The 14,053-nt window shown below is 43.0% G+C and overlaps 1 protein-coding gene across 5 annotated transcripts in view; it reads right to left on the bottom strand.

Moving 5' to 3' along the window:
- Positions 1–14,053, bottom strand: part of LOC123994562 (scm-like with four MBT domains protein 2) — a 71,369-nt gene that overhangs the window by 51,481 nt on the left and 5,835 nt on the right. For all 5 annotated transcript variants that reach the window (XM_046297306.1, XM_046297304.1, XM_046297307.1 and 2 more), the window contains exons 3-4: positions 11,580–11,674; positions 7,551–7,791 (exon numbers count right to left, since the gene is read on the bottom strand). In XM_046297306.1, coding sequence (XP_046153262.1) covers positions 7,551–7,791; positions 11,580–11,674 — 336 coding nt within the window. The remainder of the gene's footprint in view (positions 1–7,550; positions 7,792–11,579; positions 11,675–14,053) is intronic.

The following is a 14,053-nucleotide window of genomic DNA, read 5'->3' as shown; positions in this document are numbered from 1 at the left end:
ATACTAGGAGGCCAGGTAAAGTCCAGCTACAGGTGTTGCATTATACTAGGAGGTCAGCTAAAGTCCACTACAGGTGTAGTATTATACTAGGAGGTCAAGTAAAGTCCACTACAGGTGTTGTATTATACTAGGAGGTCAAGTAAAGTCCACTACAGGTGTTGCATTATACTAGGAGGTCAGGTAAAGTCCACTACAGGTGTTGTATTATACTAGGAGGTCAGGTAAAGTCAACTACAGGTGTTGTATTATACTAGGAGGTCAAGTAAAGTCCACTACAGGTGTTGTATTATACTAGGAGGTCAAGTAAAGTCCACTACAGGTGTTGCATTATACTAGGAGGTCAGGTAAAGTCCAGCTACGGTTGTTGTATTATACTAGGAGGTCAAGTAAAGCCCACGACAGGTGTTGTATTATACTTGGAGGTCAAGTAAAGTCCAGCTACAGGTGTTGTATTATACTAGGAGGTCAGGTAAAGTCCAGCTACAGGTGTTGTATTATACTAAGAGGTCAGGTAAAGTCCAACTACGGGTGTTGTATTATACAAGGAGGCCAAGTAAAGTCCACTACAGGTTTTGTATTATACTAGGAGGTCACATAAAGTCCAGCTACAGTTGTTGTATTATACTAGGAGGTCAGGTAAAGTCCACTACAGGTGTTGTATTAACTAGTCAGGTAAAGTCCACAGGTGTTGTATTACACTAGGAGGTCAGGTAAAGTCCAGCTACAGGTGTTGTATTATACTGGGAGGTCAGATTAAGTCCAGCTACAGGTGTTGTATTATACTAGGAGGTCAGGTAAAGTCCAGCTACAGATGTTGTATCATACTAGGAGGTCAGATAAAGTCCAGCTATGGTTGTTGTATTATACTAGGAGGTCAGGTAAAGTCCACTACAGGTGTTGTATTATACTAGGAGGTCAGGTAAAGTCCAGCTATGGTTGTTGTATTATACTAGGAGGTCAAGTAAAGTCCACGACAGGTGTTGTATTATACTAGGAGGTCAGGTAAAGTCCACTACAGGTGTTGTATCATACTCGGAGGTCAGGTAAAGTACAGCTACAGATGTTGTATCATACTCGGAGGTCAGATAAAGTCCAGCTATGGTTGTTGTATTATACTAGGAGGTCAGGTAAAGTCCAGCTATGGTTATTGTATTATTCTAGGAGGTCAGGTAAAGTCCACTACAGGTGTTGTATTATACTAGGAGGTCAGGTAATGTCCACTACAGGTGTTGTATTATACTAGGAGGTCAGGTAAAGTCCAGCTACAGATGTTGTATTATACTAGGAGGTCAGGTAAAGTACAGCTACAGGTGTTGTATTACACTAGGAGGTCAGGTAAAGTCCACGACAGGTGTTGTATTACACTAGGAGGTCAAGTAAAGTCCAGCTACAGGTGTTGTATTAATACAAGGAGGTCAGGTAAAGTCCAGCTACAGGTGTTGTATTATACTAGGAGGTCAGGTAAAGTCCAGCTACAGGTGTTGTATTATACTAGAATGCCAGGTAAAGTGCAGCTACAGGTGTTGTATTATACTAGGAGGCCAGGTAAAGTCCACGACAGGTGTTGTATTACACTAGGAGGTCAAGTAAAGTCCAGCTACAGGTATTGTATTACACTAGGAGGTCAGGTAAAGTCCAGCTACGGGTGTTGTATTATACTAGGAGGTCAAGTAAAGTCCAGCTACAGGTGTTGTATTATACTAGGAGGTCAGGTAAAGTCCAGCTACAGGTGTTGTATTATACTAGGAGGTCAGGTAAAGTCCAGCTACAGGTGTTGTATTATACTAGGAGGTCAGGTAAAGTCCACTACAGGTGTTGTATTATACTAGGAGGTCAGGTAAAGTCCAGCTACAGTTGTTGTATTATACTAGGAGGTCAGGTAAAGTCCAGCTACAGGTGTTGTATTATACTAGGAGGCCAGGTAATGTCCACTACAGGTGTTGTATTATACTAGGAGGTCAGGTAAAGTCCACTACAGGTGTTGTATTATACTAGGAGGTCAGGTAAAGTCCACGACAGGTGTTGTATTATACTAGGAGGTCAGGTAAAGTCCACTACAGGTGTTGTATTATACAAGGAGGTCAGGTAAAGTCCACTACAGGTGTTGTATTATACAAGGAGGTCAGGTAAAGTCCAGCTACGGGTGTTGTATTATACTAGGAGGTCAGGTAAAGTCCAGCTACGGGTGTTGTATTATACTAGGAGGTCAGGTAAAGTCCACGACAGGTGTTGTATTACACTAGGAGGTCAAGTAAAGTCCAACTACAGGTATTGTATTACACTAGGAGGTCAGGTAAAGTCCAGCTACGGGTGTGGTATTATACTATGAGGTCAAGTAAAGTCCAGCTACAGTTGTAGTATTATACTAGGAGGTCAGGTAAAGTCCAGCTACAGGTGTTTTATTATACTAGGAGATCAGGTAAAGTCCAATACAGGTGTTGTATTATACTAGGAGGTCAAGTAAAGTCCACTACAGGTGTTGTATTATACTAGGAGGTCAAGTAAAGTCCACTACAGTTGTTGTATTATACTAGGAGGCCAGGTAAAGTCCACTACAGGTGTTGTATTATACTAGGAGGCCAGGTAATGTCCACTACAGGTGTTGTATTATACTAGGAGATCAAGTAAAGTCCAGCTACAGGTGTTTTATTATACAAGGAGGCCAGGTAATGTCTACTACAGGTGTTGTATTATACTAGGAGGTCAGGTAAAGTCCAGCTACAGGTGTTGTATTATACTAGGAGGTCAGGTAAAGTCCAGCTACATGTGTTGCATTATACTAGGAGGTCAGCTAAAGTCCACTATGGGTGTTGTATTATACTAGGAGGTCAGCTAAAGTCCAGCTACAGGTGTTGTATTATACTAGAATGCCAGGTAAAGTCCAGCTACATGTGTTGTATTATACTAGAAGGCCAGGTAAAGTCCACTACAGGTGTTGTATTATACTAGGAGATCAGGTAAAGTCCACTACAGGTGTTGTATTATACTAGGAGGTCAGCTAAAGTCCACTATGGGTGTTGTATTATACTAGGAGGTCAGCTAAAGTCCAGCTACAGGTGTTGTATTATACTAGAATACCAGGTAAAGTCCAGCTACAGGTGTTGTATTATACTAGAAGGACAGGTAAAGTCCACAACAGGTGTTGTATTATACTAGGAGGCCAGGTAAAGTCCAGCTACAGGTGTTGTATTATACTAGGAGGTCAGGTAAAGTCCACTACAGGTGTTGTATTATACTAGGAGGTCAGGTAAAGTCCAGCTACAGGTGTTGTATTATACTAGGAGGTCAGGTAAAGTCCAGCTACAGTTGTTGTATTATACTAGGAGGTCAGGTAAAGTCCAGCTACAGGTGTTGTATTATACTAGGAGGTCAGGTAAAGTCCAGCTACAGGTGTTGTATTATACTAGGAGGTCAGGTAAAGCCCAGCTGCAGGTGTTGCATTATACTAGGAGGTCAGGTAAAGCCCAGCTACAGGTGTTGTATTATACTAGGAGGTCAGATAAAGTCCAGCTACAGGTGTTGTATTATACTAGGAGGTCAGGTAAAGTCCACTACAGGTGTTGTATTACACTAGGAAGTCAAGTAAAGTCCAGCTACAGGTGTTGTATTATACAAGGAGGTCAGGTAAAGTCCAGCTACAGGTGTTGTATTATACTAGGAGGTCAGGTAAAGTCCAGCTACAGGTGTTGTATTATACTAAGAGGTCAGGTAAAGTCCACTACAGGTGTTGTATTATACTAGGAGGTCAGATAAAGTCCAGCTACAGGTGTTGTATTATACTAGGAGGTCAAGTCAAGTCCAGCTACAGGTGTTGCATTATACAAGTAGGTCAGGTAAAGTCCAGCTACAGATGTTGTATTATACTAGGAGGTCAGGTAAAGTCCAGCGACAGGTGTTGCATTATACAAGCAGGTCAGCTAAAGTGCACTACAGGTGTTCTATTATACTAGGAGGTCAGATAAAGTCCAGCTACGGTTGTTGTATTATACTAGGAGGTCAGGTAAAGTCCACTACAGGTGTTGTATTACACTAGGAGGTCATGTAAAGTTCAGGTACAGGTGTTGCATTATAGAAGGAGGTCAGGTAAAGTCCAGCTACATGTGTTGTATTATACTAGGATGTCAGGTAAAGTAAAGCTACAGTTGTTGTATTATACTAGGATGTCAGGTAAAGTCCAGCTACAGTTGTTGTATTATACTAGGATGTCAGGTAAAGTAAAGCTACAGTTGTTGTATTATACTAGGAGGTCAGGTAAAGTCCAGCTACAGGTGTTGTATTATACTAGGAGGTCAGATAAAGTCCAGCTATGGTTGTTGTATTATACTATGAGGTCAGGTAAAGTCCAGCTATGGTTGTTGTATTATACTAGGAGGTCAGGTAAAGTCCACTACAGGTGTTGTATTATACTAGGAGGTCAGGTAAAGTCCAGCTACAGGTGTTGTTTTACACTAGGAGGACAAGTCAAGTCCAGCTACAGTTGTTTTATTTTACTAGGAGACCAGGTAAAGTCCACTACAGGTGCTGTATTATACTAGGAGGCCAGGTAAAGTCCAGCTACAGATGTTGTATTATACTAGGAGGTCAGGTAAAGTACAGCTACAGGTGTTGTATTACACTAGGAGGTCAGGTAAAGTCCACTACAGGTGTTGTATTACACTAGGAGGTCAAGTAAAGTCCAGCTACAGGTTTGCATTATACAAGGAGGTCAGGTAATGTCCACTACAGGTGTTGTATTATACTAGGAGGTCAGGTAAAGTCCACTACAGGTGTTGTATTATACTAGGAGGTCAGGTAAAGTCCACTACAGGTGTTGTATTATACAAGGAGGTCAGGTAAAGTCCAGCTACAGGTGTTGTATTATACTAGGAGGTCAGGTAAAGTCCAGCTACGGGTGTTGTATTATACTAGGAGGTCAGGTAAAGTCCACGACAGGTGTTGTATTACACTAGGAGGTCAAGTAAAGTCCAGCTACAGGTATTGTATTACACTAGGAGGTCAGGTAAAGTCCAGCTACGGGTGTGGTATTATACTATGAGGTCAAGTAAAGTCCAGCTACAGTTGTTGTATTATACTAGGACGTCAGGTAAAGTCCAGCTACAGGTGTTTTATTATACTAGGAGATCAGGTAAAGTCCACTACAGTTGTTGTATTATACTAGGAGGTCAGGTAAAGTAAAGCTACAGTTGTTGTATTATACTAGGAGGTCAAGTCAAGTCCAGCTACAGTTGTTGTATTATACTAGGAGGCCAGGTAAAGTCCACTACAGGTGTTGTATTATACTAGGAGGCCAGGTAATGTCCACTACAGGTGTTGTATTATACTAGGAGGTCAGGTAAAGTCCACTACAGTTGTTGTATTATACTAGGAGGTCAGGTAAAGTAAATACTAGGAGCTACAGGTGTTGTATTATACTAGGAGGTCAGCTAAAGTCCACTACAGGTGTTGTATTATACTAGGAGGTCAGCTAAAGTCCACTATGGGTGTTGTATTATACTAGGAGGTCAGGTAAAGTCCACCAGACAGGTGTTGTATTATACTAGGAGGTCAGGTAAAGTCCAGCTACAGATGTTGTACTATACTAGGAGGTCAGGTAAAGTCCACTACAGATGTTGTACTATACTAGGAGGTCAGGTAAAGTCCACTACAGGTGTTGCATTATACTAGGAGGTCAGGTAAAGTCCAGCTACAGGTGTTGTATTATACTAAGAGGTCAGGTAAAGTCCAGCTTCAGGTGTTGTATTATACTAAGAGGTCAGGAAAAGTCCAGCTTCAGGTGTTGTATTATACTAAGAGGTCAGGTAAAGTCCAGCTACATGTGTTGTATTATACTAGGATGTCAGGTAAAGTAAAGCTACAGTTGTTGTATTATACTAGGATGTCAGGTAAAGTACAGCTACAGGTGTTGTATTACACTAGGAGGTCAGATAAAGTCCAGCTACAGATGTTGTATTATACTATGAGGTCAGGTAAAGTCCAGCTATGGTTGTTGTATTATACTAGGAGGTCAGGTAAAGTCCACTACAGGTGTTGTATTATACTAGGAGGTCAGGTAAAGTCCAGCTACAGGTGTTGTTTTACACTAGGAGGACAAGTCAAGTCCAGCTACAGTTGTTTTATTTTACTAGGAGACCAGGTAAAGTCCACTACAGGTGTTGTATTATACTAGGAGGCCAGGTAAAGTCCACTACAGGTGTTGTATTATACTAGGAGGCCAGGTAATGTCCACTGCAGGTGTTGTATTATACTAGGAGGTCAGGTAAAGTCCAGCTACAGATGTTGTATTATACTAGGAGGTCAGGTAAAGTACAGCTACAGGTGTTGTATTACACTAGGAGGTCAGGTAAAGTCCACGACAGGTGTTGTATTACACTAGGAGGTCAAGTAAAGTCCAGCTACAGGTTTGCATTATACAAGGAGGTCAGGTAAAGTCCAGCTACATGTGTTGTATTATACTAGGAGGTCAGGTAAAGTCCAGCTACGGGTGTTGTATTATACTAGGAGGTCAGGTAAAGTCCACGACAGGTGTTGTATTACACTAGGAGGTCAAGTAAAGTCCAGCTACAGGTATTGTATTACACTAGGAGGTCAGGTAAAGTCCAGCTACGGGTGTGGTATTATACTATGAGGTCAAGTAAAGTCCAGCTACAGTTGTTGTATTATACTAGGACGTCAGGTAAAGTCCAGCTACAGGTGTTTTATTATACTAGGAGATCAGGTAAAGTCCACTACAGTTGTTGTATTATACTAGGAGGTCAGGTAAAGTAAAGCTACAGTTGTTGTATTATACTAGGAGGTCAAGTCAAGTCCAGCTACAGTTGTTGTATTATACTAGGAGGCCAGGTAAAGTCCACTACAGGTGTTGTATTATACTAGGAGGCCAGGTAAAGTCCACTACAGGTGTTGTATTATACTAGGAGGTCAGGTAAAGTCCACTACAGTTGTTGTATTATACTAGGAGGTCAGGTAAAGTAAAGCTACAGGTGTTGTATTATACTAGGAGGTCAGCTAAAGTCCACTACAGGTATTGTATTATACTAGGAGGTCAGCTAAAGTCCACTATGGGTGTTGTATTATACTAGGAGGTCAGCTAAAGTCCACTATGGGTGTTGTATTATACTAGGAGGTCAGCTAAAGTCCACGACAGGTGTTGTATTATACTAGGAGGTCAGGTAAAGTCCAGCTACAGATGTTGTACTATACTAGGAGGTCAGGTAAAGTCCACTACAGGTGTTGCATTATACTAGGAGGTCAGGTAAAGTCCAGCTACAGGTGTTGTATTATACTAAGAGGTCAGGTAAAGTCCAGCTTCAGGTGTTGTATTATACTAAGAGGTCAGGAAAAGTCCAGCATCAGGTGTTGTATTAAACTAAGAGGTCAGGTAAAGTCAAGCTACAGGTGTGTGTTCAGTATATGATCTATAAAGCAGCAGATGAAGAGGGTGTTTTTTCACTATAGGCTAAGATGTGTTTATTCAAGTGTAAAACGCAAATATAAAATTCACAGCCCTTTGTGTGTATGCGTGCGTGCGTGTTTCCAGGTGCTGCCCCTACCTTCAGGGGGTTGGAGGGTCTTGTTGTTCTGGGAGCACCAGCCTACTGGGTGGAGTTCGGCTGTCATGACATCACACCAGAAGTCGGCCTTGCGGTCATCTCCGTAGCCACTGAAGCGCAGCAGCAGCAGCTGGCTGCAGGTGGTGACGATGGTGGCCACCCAGTAAGTGTCTGGCCTGCTCTTATTGGCCACCTCCAGCTTCATCCCCGGCTGGAAGCTGCTCTGTAGGCTGATGTCCACCTGCGAATGCCAATCAGAGAGCACCATGTCACACAAGAGGCAGCCCTTACTGACAGTGATAGGTGAGCTTGATTCTAAATGGGCTTGCACTTAAGAGGTAAATCAAGTGCATTGGGTGAGATAAAGCACATCTATACATTGACATTCTAAAGTGAATGACACCACAGGTCTCCATGCAAAATGAGGGACGTCTGACTGGCTTGCTGAGCCATGATTGACAGAGTAAAACACAGGTGGGCCACAGGTAATGAACAGGTCATTTCTAAAAACTCCCCATCCACACTATCTGTTTATGAATCTTTGTTCACGAAGGTCAAGGGTTCTTTAAAGTTCCACTGATCTTTCAACCACTTACGGACAGTGACTCACAGAGAGAACATGAGGAGGAGAGAGAGAGAGAGAGAGAGAACATGAGGACGAGAGAGAGAACATATCTATGGGCTAGTACCAGGAAATAGATAATGTAATGTGTTTCAACCATAGCCACAGGCTCCCACTCACACATATCTAAAAACCAATTATATAAAAACACAACACACAAACGCACACACACTGCCTGTGTTACTGGAAAAAAGCCAACATCTTAGAACTAAAAACAATGCAAATGGCTTCATGACTTCCTGATAAAAACAAAGCAAATATGCTGTATCACACTGGATGGCTTATGTAAGAGAGAGAGAGACAGAGACAAAGAGAGAGAGAGACAAAGAGAGAGAGAGAGACAAAGAGAGAGAGAGAGAAAGAGAGAGAGAGAGAGAGAGAGAGACAAAGAGAGAGAGACAAAGAGAGAGAGACAAAGAGAGAGAGACAAAGAGAGAGAGAGAGAGACAAAGAGAGAGAGAGAGAGAGAGACAAAGAGAGAGAGACAAAGAGAGAGAGAGAGAGAGAGAGAGAGCGAGAGAGAGAGACAGAGAGAGAGCGAGAGAGAGCGAGAGAGAGAGCGAGAGAGAGACAGAGAGAGAGCGAGAGAGAGCGAGAGAGAGACAGAGAGCGAGAGAGAGACAGAGACAGAGAGCGAGACAGAGACAGAGACAGAGAGCGAGAGAGAGACAGAGAGCGAGAGAGAGAGAGAGCGAGAGAGAGACAGAGAGCGAGAGAGCGACAGAGAGCGAGAGAGCGACAGAGAGCGAGAGAGCGACAGAGAGCGAGACAGAAAGACCCCACAATGAATCACTTTTTCAATTGGCACTAGGTCTGTTGAGAGCATGAGAGAGATTTCACCATTTCACATTTTCAGGGGAAATCATGCTCTTTTCCTGTGACTCAGTCCACTTTACCAACAACACTCCCATTCAAATATTCAAACACTCCCATTCCGGGCAATCCCGGGCAATCACAAAATAAAAAAAAACAGGCAATCACATCAGCGCACCCCTCACGGACTTCACACACAGAGCTTGAGGCCGCTTAAACTGGCATCTATGAAATCAGTCAACGTCATTAAACACACTGTCTACTTCCATACTGTACGCTCCTTTCTTTCCGCTACATTCTGTAGGACTACTTATGCATTCCCTTTTCCCATCGTCCCCTGCAGCTGTGTTGAGGGCCTCCTGAAGATAAGCCTGATAGACATATGTTCTCACTACTACTACTGGCAGTCTAACACTACACCAGGCAAGACTGGGGAGTACTGTAACATATAAGGCAGGGAGGGGTATTCAACTCTTACCCTACGAGGTCCGGAGCCTGCTGGTTTTCTGTTCTATCTGATAATGAATTGCACCCACCTGGTATCCCAGGTCTAAATCAGTCCCTTAGAGGGGAACAATGAAAAGTGGCAGTGGCACTGGCTTTGAGGTCCAGAGTTGAGTTTGACGGATATAAGATATACATGCCGTTTAACATCTTTTTCCAACTTCCTTGGAGCCGGAGTCATAAACTTTGAGTAATTGTGTGTGTTGTGTTCAGGCTGGCTGTTTTGGTGTGGGTTGGATTAAATGGAATCCATGCTAAATATCACACAGGAATGTGCATGTGTATGATGCCAAAATAGACATACACTGTGTACAGCACATTGGCGAAAGTATTCAGACCCCTTCCCTTTTTCCACATTCTGTTAGGTTACAGCCTTATTCTAAAATGGATAAAAAATAAATAAAAATCCTCATCAATCTACACACCCCCATAATGACAGAGCGAAAACATGTTTTTAGACATTGTTGCAAATATATTACAAATAAAAATAAACATAAATACCTTATTTACATAAGTATTCAGACCCTTTGCTATGAGACTCGAAATTGAGCTCAGGTGCATCCTGTTTCCATTGATCATCCTTGAGATGTTTCTACAACTTGATTGGAGGCCATCTGTGTTAAATTCAATTGAGTGGACATAATTTGGAAAGGCACACGACTGTCCACAGTTGACAGTGCATGTCAGAGCAAAAAAACAAGCCATGAGGTAGAAGGAATTTTCCGTAGAGCTCCGAGATAGGATTGTGTCGAGGCACAGATCTGGGGAACGGTACCGAAAAATGTCTGCAGCATTGAGGGTCCCCAAGAACACAGTGGCCTCTATCCTTCTTAAATTAAAGACGTTTGGAACCACCAAGACTCTTCCTAGAGCTGGCCAAACTGAGCAATTGGGTGAGAAGTGCCTTGGTCAGGGAGGTGACCAAGAACCCGATGGTCACTCTGACAGAGCTCCAGAGTTCCTCTGTGGAGATGGAAGAACCTTTCAGAAGGACAATCATCTCTGCAGCACTCCACTAATCAGGCCTTTGTGGTAGAGTGGCCGGACGGAAGCCACTCCTCAGTAAAAGGCACCACAGCCCACTTGGAGTTAGCCAAAAGGCGCCTAGAGGACATTCAGACCATGAGAAACAAGATTCTCTGGTCTGATGAAACCAAGATTGAACTCTTTGGCCTGAATGCGTCACGTCTGGAGGAAACCTGGCACTGGATGTTTTTCAGCGGCAGGGACTGGGAGACTAGTCAGGATGAAGGGAAAGATGAACAGAGCAAAGTACAGAGAGATCCTTGATGAAAACCTGCTCCAGAGTTGTCAGGACTTCAGACTGGGGCGAAGGTTCATCTTCCAACAGGACAACGACCCTAAGCACACAGCCAAAACAATGCAGGAGTGGCTTCGGGACAAGTCTCTGAAAGTCCTTGAGTGGCCCAGCCAGAGCAGCACTTGAACCAGATCGAACATCTCTGTAGAGACCGGAAAATAGCTGTGCAGTGACGCTCCCCATCCAACCTGACAGAGCTTGAGCGGATCTGTGGAGAATGGGAGAAACTCCCCAAATACAGGTGTGCCAAGCTTGTAGCGTCATATCCATGAAGACTTGAGGCTGTAATCGCTGCCAAAGGTGCTTTAACAAAGTACTGAGTAAAGGGTCTGAATACTAATGTAAATGTGGTATTTCCATTTTTTTCTTCATCATTATGGGGTATAGATTGATGAGAGAAAAAAAACGATTTAATCCATTTTAGAATAAGGCTGTAACGTAACAAAATGTGGAACAAGTCCAGGGGTCTGAATACTTTCCGAATGCACAGATGCAAAAATGATGATTCAGGGTATGTCATCTCTGGTATTTGAGTCTCAGTCAACAGCAGTGACTCTGAATATGTGACTGTGTTTGAGTGTGGTCTTCAGCAAGTAAGTCATGACTGAGCCTATGAGCCTAACTACACTGTGTTTAACATCATTAGCTAAAGTACATTCTCACTCAAACACATGTTTAAAGGGATTTGCGTGATTGCCACTCATTCAACAACAGTGTTTACAAGATGTTGTGGGGGTTATGGAAATGTAAACGTGTGTTTCTCACTCACATGTTTGAAAGCGGTGTGGGGTGCAGCGGTCGCCCCCGTCTCCTCTAGGTACTCCTCCCAATTAAAGTCGGCCTCTTCCTCCATGGAGTCTGCGTCTGATAGGAAGAAAGTGCCGTCAATCATTTTGACTGCCACCAACCCAGTCACAAAACATTAAAGATCACCATAAAAACAACCATCACAGCATCACACTCAATAATGACATGTTTCATTTCATTAACTAGCAGAAACTAAATCATTCAGTCGACATTCATACCGGTTACAGACTAGGGTGATATTGTCTATATGAATGCGGCTGCCACTGTATTGAAGCCCTTGGACACAGTTATTAGTTATTGCAGGCGATAGGTTCAATACACATCCCTGCATTCTGTATGAAAGTGGACCAGTATGGGTGGGAAAAGTATGAACACGTATGCACTCAAATGTATGTAAGTTGCCCTGGATGTGCTAAATCAATACATGTCAAATATACAGGCCCACGTCTCTTCACTAAATCTGAGCTGGAATCTATTTTTTTCAGTCTATTCCGTTCAAACAACTTGAGCCTATGCGCACGTTGTAATCTAAATTAAAATCTTAATTGTCTCATTTCAAACTGTCCTTTGGTGAGGGTGCAGCTGGGAGCTAGTTCTGTACGATGGTGAGTGGTGGGGGGGGGGGGGGGGGTCGATAAACCAGAAATGGGGGGGTCTCTTCCATCATCATTTAAATCTCCAGTTTGGGAACATTTTGGCTTCCTCGTAGATTACAACACAGATGGACAGAGAGTTGTGGATAAAACATTGACAGTATGTCGCCACTGCTCAACGAGAATGGCCTACGCATCTGCCATCACCTCAAATATGTTGACACATACGCTGACATCACCCCAGTGTACCGGAGCAAGACAGAGGGGCAAAGAAACAGAACATCGTCTCACCTCTGCATTCAAGCATTCCTTGGCAGCTGATTCTCACTGGGCCAAAGAAATTACAGGAGTGATAGGTGGACTACGTTTATATTTATTTAGTCTTTGGTTTAGAGCCGCAGGTATGCACCCATTCTCGGTGGTTGAGAACAGAGGGTTTCAGCACCTCGTGAAAGAGCTAGAGCCACGCTACAAACGTCCCTCTTGCATTCATTTCAGCGAACAGCTAGTATCTGCTCTATATATGCAAGCAAAAGCTGTCAATGAATTGGCCGGTGCACACTGTGAAGTCACTTAACAGGTACAGACCATTACATTAACCCGGAATGGTTGATGTCCCATGCTACAGACAAGCCCTCTTCGTCAGAGTCACAACTGTGCATCTGGCACTTAAAGAGGCAGTGTCACGGTGCGTTCGTAACCAAGTGGGAAGTGGGAACATATCACATATGACTGGAAACAATCCACTTGAACAGCCCTCCAACTGTTAATTACTAGTGGGAGACGCGTCTATCATCCCGAGCTCCCACTTCTCTGACGTCACCTACTAAGGAAGTGGCCTTTAAAACAATATTATCTGCAGTTCAAATAAATCCATTATTGTGGATTTTTGAACTCTAATTTCTTGGATATGTAGTTTAATGTGTATAGTGTATTTGTATGTGTATTCCTGTGCTAAACAGGGCTCATCTAGAAAAGAGACCTTGGTCTTAGCATCGACTCCCTGTCAACATAAAGGTGAAATCAAATTCAAATAGAATATAATGCAGTGGAGAAAAAGCAATGAAACAAGAATAATGTTGTAAGTAAAACAGAATGTTTCCTCAGTCCCGAGCGAAAGAGTCAAGTGGAATCCAGTTTGTGTGGAGTGGGGGAAAAAATGTGTACGCCTTCATTCTGCAACGATCAAAGTCACTGTGTAAACTGATACGTCGTAATAAGCATAACATACAGATTTAATGAGACACGCAGGGTGAGATCTGATCACACACACCAATGACATTTCTCTAAATCTACGGGGAAGGAACTTTATACAGAACACAGCAGGAACTGGCTGAAATGCAATTCAGTCTCTTTTCAACCATCCAAATGAGGTCACTTGAAAATGTATCTGATCTTTAGTGAGTTTTATGTGTGTGTGTTCCAGGTCCTACATCATTCAACTAATATTTCTCCTCAAGGTGAGAACTGTTTCATTTGCCGGTGGGAGACTGTTACTTGGACAAGGTATAATGTGTCTTCTGTCTATGTGTGTGTGTGTGTGTGTGTGTGTGTGTGTGTGTGTGTGTGTGTGTGTGTGTGTGTGTGTGTGTGTGTGTGTGTGTGTGTGTGTGTGTGTGTGGTTTCTCCCCTCTAGGCTGTGTCTCATGGGACTTTGTGTGTGGGACTTAACCTGCAGTAATGAGAGGGAAGAAACTACCAGTTGATGCAGTCGGGGGTTTTCTGAAAAGAATCTGCTAGGCTTGCACTTCTCCTTTACACATAGTAGTGTGTGTTTGTGTGTTCACACTCCACATCCCTAGACCTTTACAAAGGCTATAACATCATACCTTCCACTATCCAT

This window comes from Oncorhynchus gorbuscha, linkage group LG14 (assembly GCF_021184085.1).
Source record: "Oncorhynchus gorbuscha isolate QuinsamMale2020 ecotype Even-year linkage group LG14, OgorEven_v1.0, whole genome shotgun sequence".
NCBI lineage: Eukaryota > Metazoa > Chordata > Actinopteri > Salmoniformes > Salmonidae > Oncorhynchus > Oncorhynchus gorbuscha.
The sequence above is the reverse complement of the archived record's forward strand: the minus strand, read 5'-3'. Positions and strand labels throughout refer to the sequence as shown.